The sequence below is a fragment of the Phytophthora parasitica genome, assembly GCF_000247585.1.
Source record: "Phytophthora parasitica INRA-310 unplaced genomic scaffold supercont2.5, whole genome shotgun sequence".
Taxonomy (NCBI): domain Eukaryota; phylum Oomycota; class Peronosporomycetes; order Peronosporales; family Peronosporaceae; genus Phytophthora; species Phytophthora nicotianae.
Window position 1 is genome coordinate 1375894 of NW_008648991.1, and position 6649 is coordinate 1382542.

General features: G+C 48.4%; 3 protein-coding genes across 3 annotated transcripts in view; 2 read left to right on the plus strand and 1 right to left on the minus strand.

Annotated features, from left to right (window-relative positions):
- Window positions 1–2549: 2549 nt before the first annotated feature.
- On the plus strand, window positions 2550–4241 carry PPTG_21458 (hypothetical protein; the record flags this gene model as incomplete). Its single annotated transcript, XM_008897469.1, has 2 exons — window positions 2550–2658; window positions 3238–4241. The coding sequence occupies 2 exons, from the start codon at window positions 2550–2552 to the stop codon at window positions 4239–4241; spliced, it is 1113 nt and encodes a 370-aa protein (XP_008895717.1).
- Window positions 4242–4518: 277 nt separating this feature from the next.
- PPTG_21459 (hypothetical protein) lies at window positions 4519–5479 on the plus strand (the record flags this gene model as incomplete). The annotated part of the gene is made up of 3 exons (XM_008897470.1): window positions 4519–4521; window positions 4583–4708; window positions 4772–5479. The coding sequence occupies 3 exons, from the start codon at window positions 4519–4521 to the stop codon at window positions 5477–5479; spliced, it is 837 nt and encodes a 278-aa protein (XP_008895718.1).
- Window positions 5480–5730: 251 nt separating this feature from the next.
- Window positions 5731–6649, minus strand: part of PPTG_21460 (hypothetical protein) — a gene marked incomplete at both ends in the record, with an annotated part of 7010 nt that continues 6091 nt past the window's right edge. Inside the window, one exon of the mRNA XM_008897471.1 lies at window positions 5731–6303. Within this exon, the coding sequence (XP_008895719.1) occupies window positions 5731–6303 (573 nt within the window). The remainder of the gene's footprint in view (window positions 6304–6649) is intronic.

Below are 6649 nucleotides of genomic sequence, written 5' to 3' on the forward strand. Positions count from 1 at the left end.
CCCCCCCCCCCTCTTCACTAGTTAACATAGAAAAGGGCTAACGGCAAATGTGTCTTGACAATCATGGAATCTTGGCTGGTCAATGTAATTCCCAGATAATAGGGTGCTGGAGGTGACGTCGGAGAAACTCGCCATTGTCCACATCGTATCCAGCATCGATGAAATCGAGACTTTCTCTGTCAATAGACTTCGCGGTCACGTTTTCCGTGCTGCTTTGGGTGTGTCATACTAACTGTAGCGGTTGTGTTTCCGCTTCTCAAACTCCGGCAGGCCTATTCAATCTACATCGGTCGCGGCCATTATATCCCTTCACACAAGTCGAGGAACGTGTGTGAATGTTGGTAGCTAATACGCATCTTTCGGCTACTTGATGAAATATACCCAACGATATTTTGGCTTCACGCCTTGGACGTCACCAGCGAGTACGCACGAATTTGAGCTGGCAAGACGTGGATTACAGCAACTGTGTAAGGATGGGATAGGAGCGATGCTTCTTTCCTAGAGCGTCAAAGGTACCGCAGTATTGCAAATGTTCTGAAACGCGGTCACCGTAAATCAAGCAGCGGAAGAGCGTATTGGAATTGGCGTGCTCACAATACGGATCATTGGAAAACTCCAATATTTACAGGTGTGCCTGGTGTATCAACTCATTCGACAAATATTGGGGTAGAACAACTTGATACGAAAATGCGAGGAGTACTTGTAGAGCGTGAAGATATTTTCCAGCTTGTAAATCTTACAGTTCGTCACAGAAAAGAAGTACAGGACATTATTCGCGGTATGCGCTCACGATTCTGGAAGATGATGCCGCCTTCAATTGTTGACACGGTTTTCCCAGTCAGATATCTGGAAACACAGCCTCTACTCAAACCTGGAAGGCGCTTTGAAGCAAGTAAACGATATATTATGGCAATATGCTCTTGTCAAACCTCCAGCAAGAGCGCCCTACTGTAACTTTACATGAAATTGCAAGTCGGGTCCACGATCTTCCCCGTCTGATAAAGGAGTGTCACCACAATGCATGTGCTTCTGAGCGTCCACCGAATCAAGGTACCGCAAGTCAGGATCCGCTGGCAAGCCAAACCAATGACCATATGGTGTTATCTCCTGCTTCGGTAACAAATGAGCAGTGGTCCGTCATTCAAGAGGTTGTCTCAAGTATCGAATTATTGATCAATGACCGACGTACACAACTGTTGTCAATATTTCATCGCAGTGGCGGGACGGGAACATCATTGGTTATTCGTCGAATTCAATTTGAATCAAATACGCGAGGGGTCGATGTGATAAATACATGCCCAACTGGAGTTGGAGCATGCCTTCTTCCAGATGGCCAAACGGTGCATTCTGCACTTATTCTTAATAGTAAGACCAATAAAGCAGACGGGACACTCATTTTACATGAACGAACAATTCGCGTTTCTGTTGGTGCAGATAAGTCAAAGCTGAGTCGGTATCGCGTTACAGCTTCTCGATATTCATGGAATTCGTTTGAAAGATATGTTGTCGATACAGCCTAGAGCCAATCTTTTGATTTACAACATAGCTCATGAGATTCGGAAATTCGTGATCCGCAGGCGGACATATGGAGATGAAGCCTTCTATCTCGCTGAGGCTCAACGCCTGCTCCGATTGCGGCCACTTTTCCGGAGGGACCCGGTGTTCGTTGGTCATCGTCTAGGCTGACTCGAATTTCTTGAGCACTAGAGCAACGCAACTGTACTGATTCCAATTTTGATTCAAAAATAAAAGCAGCTAGCGCAGGATACTGACTCGAAATTGGTAGTCTCGTACGCGTGTTGTTCTGAATCACTTGAGGTAAATCCTTCCACCCACATTTGGCGCTTGTGAGAAGTGATTTTTGTTTATCCCATCCATGTTGTTTTCTCAATTGCGCGACACGGAGTAAAAACAAATTGTCTTGGTCAGTTGGTGCTACCGTGACCCAATGGTGTGCTAGTCCATATCGCTGAGTTAAAGCACTCAACTTTGGATGTGTTGCGACTAGCTCGAATGGCGAAAAGGCACCTCGTTTCCAATGATGGAAATAACTTGCAGTAACGGTGCATTTAGCCTTTGATTCCTTCTTTTCGGGATTGACTTTTGCCCACCGTAAAGTGTCCCGGAATGCTGAATTATTTGCAAGGTGTGCCAACTTCACTAGCGTCCTCGGATGTATAGTACCAACTCGAGCAGCTTTTCAAACAGCACTATGTCGTTGGCGTTGGTTGAGCAACGTCGCTACGGACTTGATGTTCTTCTCAAAGCGCTCATCATTGTATCGAAACCAATGATCAGCTAGCCATTTTGGTATTGTGCCATTTGCAACATGCCCCCCGCTCGCATGAATAACGTCAGGAATGCTCCTGCTAGTAAATACCCATTACAATCCCATTCCACAGTAGGATTTTTTTTTTTTTGACAAACAGCACATACTGGAACATCTTTGGCTTCAGAATCATCTTGTGTACACTTTTGCTGTGGCGCATGCGTATCTCGAAGGAGGTTCGGCATTACAATAATTGCTTCTGTATTATCCGACTGCAGCGATGCAGTTGATGGAAAACTGGAAAGCACAAGATCGGTATTGTTACACTGTTTCTCGCGTGGTCGCTGTTGTTGGAGGTCGATGGGGATACAACTTCGTCATCACAAGACGTACGCACGACATCGCCAAGAGATTCTGCTGTATCGGAACTTGATATGACCAAACTACTCGTAATATTTGCTTCCAGTTCTGCCATAGTTTGTCTCCTGGAAAGCGAGTCATCAATGGAGATGCCTTGACGGCGGATGTACCAATGTAACTGCTCTAGTTCTTTGAACCACGCGTAGATAAAATCGCACGGCAGCTCGTATAGCTTTTTGAATTGCTTTTGGAGAATGCGCCATTGCTTATCGGGACCCACAAAGGTCACGCGCGGCATAGCCTCCAAATCCACGTGAGGCAGCACACCGCTGCATTGGTTTGGCCCATTCGAGGGGAAACAAATGGCGTGTCCTGTAATATGATTCCCTGACAAACAAACTTCGATTCCGAACTTGTGGCGGAGTAGGGGGCGCAAAATCACGTTGCGATCCACTGTGACACTGGACTGCCGACTAACGGAGGGGGTACTCCAATAACCGTGGGGTTGCTGAGGGCTCACCTTGTGTACCCGTCGGCGGGGCTGGCTACACTCCTCTGGTGGACTCGATGAGAGGCTTGGCCTGGGTTGGTCTCGTCTTGGCCCGTAGATAGCAGCGCGTTCGTCGACCTCACGTCCTCGTGTTGCTCTTCTCCTCGTTGTGCCGCGCGTGGTGGTTCTGCCACTGTGTCGACCATTGTGCTAGCGGATCCTTCGCTGGACCTTGCTGGTATACGGGCTTCGTTGAGCGCACTACAGCAGACCATCGACCAGACCGAGGCACTGCGCGAGCTCCGCTCAGATCATGAGGTTCTGCGCCACGAGGGTTTGGCTACACGACGTCGCGCGGAGGACCTGGATCATCAGCTCGCTGACGCGGCCAATGCCGCGTCGCCATACGTGCTCTTTTGCCAGCGCAAGTACGAAGTGGCCCATCACCAGCTGGAATCTACTCGGACGGAGCTCGCCGAGGGCCTGAATGCACTGCAGGAGCGTCTTGACAACTCCCGCGAGCTCGAAGCTTGCCGTCTTCGGTATCCTGACTTGCAGCTCCACTACAACGTAGCGGTGTCTGAATTACAAGATCGGATCTCCACCCTGGAGGAACAGGTGGCCGCTGCTTCTTTCTTCGGAGTGATCGTGCCGCTCGAAACTGCTCACCGCATAGCAGTCTTGGAGTCTCAGCTCGCGCAGTCCCACTCTGACTTGCAAGTCGCGCGTGATCGCCAGTCTTCTCTCGCTTCGGAGCTTCATGAATCGGCTACGTCCCACAAGACTGCTCAAGCAGACGTAGATCGCCTCGAGGCCGCGATCGAGTGTAAGACTTGTCGCTTCCGCACCTTGCGTGACAACTATGAGCGTCGCTTGAAGGTTGCCGACACCACGATCGCCACACATTCCACCGAGCTTAATCGCTTGCAGGATCGGGTATCAACACTGGATCGGGATCTCCAGCAGGCTTCCCACCGTGTCCGCGCTGCGGTTTCTCAGCGCGATCAGGCCAAGGCAGAGCGTATCGGCATCCGTGATTACTATCCGTACAGCTTCGTCTGCGTCGTACTAATTCGTATCTTGTGTCACAGAGGATCGTGTCTCAGCGGCTCGATTTACTAGAGGTCTTTAACAAAACCGAAAAATTGATCATTACGGTTTGGCCACATGGTCCATCCCTCGACTCACATAAAGTTTCGATCGGTAACTTTGAGTTCAACCGGAAACAGCAGCAGCTTTTTGCGGTACGATGTGTAATTTTTACGGTCTCTATGCCGCTGCTAAATCGTCTCCTACCAACACATAAAGTTTAGCATCTTCCTAGACTCCAGATTCGACTTTGTTTTGCACACAACTCTCATCCAAATGGATTAAGCGTGCTTCTCGACAGCCAGGTATCATGGTATAGCCGGTCTCTCAGTCGAGGTGTGCGTCGGCATTACAAGTCCCCGTACTTGCTTCAGCGGCAACTAGCGAAAGAAGAGGAGCAGTACTTTGAAGAAGCCGTTTTGTTCGCTGCGCTGGCGAGTGCGCCACCTCATTGTCCCCGTATTCGGACACGTTTCAACTTCAATGCTCTGCCCGATGCGGTATGCAAATCTCGTTTTCGTTTTGATAAGTCGGAAATGTGTCTACTGGTAAAACTCTTGCAGATTCCAGATAATATTGTCACAAAAGAGCGCACTAAAGCTACTGGTTTGGAGGCTTTATGTGTGTCGTTATACAAACTGGCTGTTCCAGTGCGGTGGGAAGACACTGAAATCTTTTTCGGCCGCTCTAGTAGTGGGCTGTCGAACATTTTCATGCATTTACTCGACTTATTAGATGATACGTTCTCCAGTCTTATACTATTCAACCGTAACATTGCTGCGGCTCGGCTCAAGGAATACTCTCAAGCAGTATTTGATGCAGGAAGTCCCTACACAAACGTTTGGTGCTTTGTGGATGGTACTGTCCGAGGAGTGTGCCGACCTGTACAACGACGTGTACATCACAAGAAAAGAAAGCTTCTCGGTCAGCAGTCGATCTACAACGGGCATAAGAGAAAGCATGCCTTAAAGTTTCAGACTCTGGTAACCCCGGACGGCTTGATATCGCATCTATTTGGTCCGTATGCCGGGAGAAACCACGACATTAAAATGTATCGCGAGTCAAAGATAGCAGATACGATTCGTTTGGACTCTCGGTTCCGCGGTTTTCGAGTGTTTGGGGACTGTGCATACGGCAACGACGACGTCATTGTGAGTCCTTTCGAAGGCGCTATTGGAAATCTAACTGCTGAGCAAACACACATTAACTCATGTATGAGCCGGATCCGAGTCTCCGTGGAGTGGTCGTACGCTCAAATAGTGAGCTACTGAAAGGCATTAGATGTTAAGTCAAGTCTACGTATCGGAACGCAACCCGAACGAAAAATGTATCAGTTTGAGTACTGATGACCAACCGCATTACATGCATTCGTGGGGGGAAACACAGCTAGCGACTACTTCAATTGCCCACCGCCTGACATCATTGAGTATCTTGAGTCTTAGATCACAAATGTAGTTTTTTTTAGTTAGAGTGTACGTAGTGTTAAAAAGTAGCAATAGATCTCGTGCGAAACAAACGTCTACTAATCTTTGTTGACCAACGCTGCACTGAAAATTTTTGCACACTCGAGGATCATGTTTCGGTTGTTTGCCTGAACTTCCATGTCAAACTGAAGCTTAGCTTGGGCCTGCTCCCTCTCGAACGCAAGGCGATCATCAAATTGCTTCTGCTTCTGTTCCAGTTCTCGCACTTTCATATCCATTTGCTCCTTGTATCGCTTTTCCTGGCGCTTCTCCTTGGCCAAAAATGCATTCGTCCTCTTTGGAGCTCTCGCTCCACGCGATGTTGAGCTATCTGTTGCAGACACGTAGCTTCCTCCGTCGCTCACGTCACTGTCGGACAACTCGGCTTCACGATCGGCGCGTCGGCGGTTGCTCTCGGCCACAATGTCTTTCGCGCATTGTGCTAGATCGGCCTCTTTCTTTTGCTTAGAAAGTTTTTTTGCTATCTTCTCGTTTTGGTGAAGCTGCTCAAGCTCGATGAAATACCGAACAAGTCCGTCGACGTCAGAATAGTGGCTCTGGATGTTGACAGTATGGAGAGATTCCTCAACTCCGCTCGCCCCCTTAGACCGCTGCTCATTCGTTTTGAACCTCTTCTTTAGAAGGTTCAAGCGATCACGTATCTGTTTCATCTTTAATTCAACTTTCAGTGCTGTAGATAGGAATTTTGCGACGTTGTCCCACACGTCAAGGGTGGTTCCTCGCTCAGCAGCAAATGGCTTTAATCGGATTAGGTCACGCATCATCTCGCAGTCTTACTCCGTCGAGAACCGGAACACCATCGTTGTTTCTTGATGACTGATTTGTTTTCGAAGTGACAAGTAATATGTAGCAGCTTGATGTGCTATCTTTAGGTAGTTTCCATCTGGCTCAAACCGAAATAAAGATCAGACGCTAAAGCCACTTCCACATCTGACCGGAACGAACTGAAAACCGATC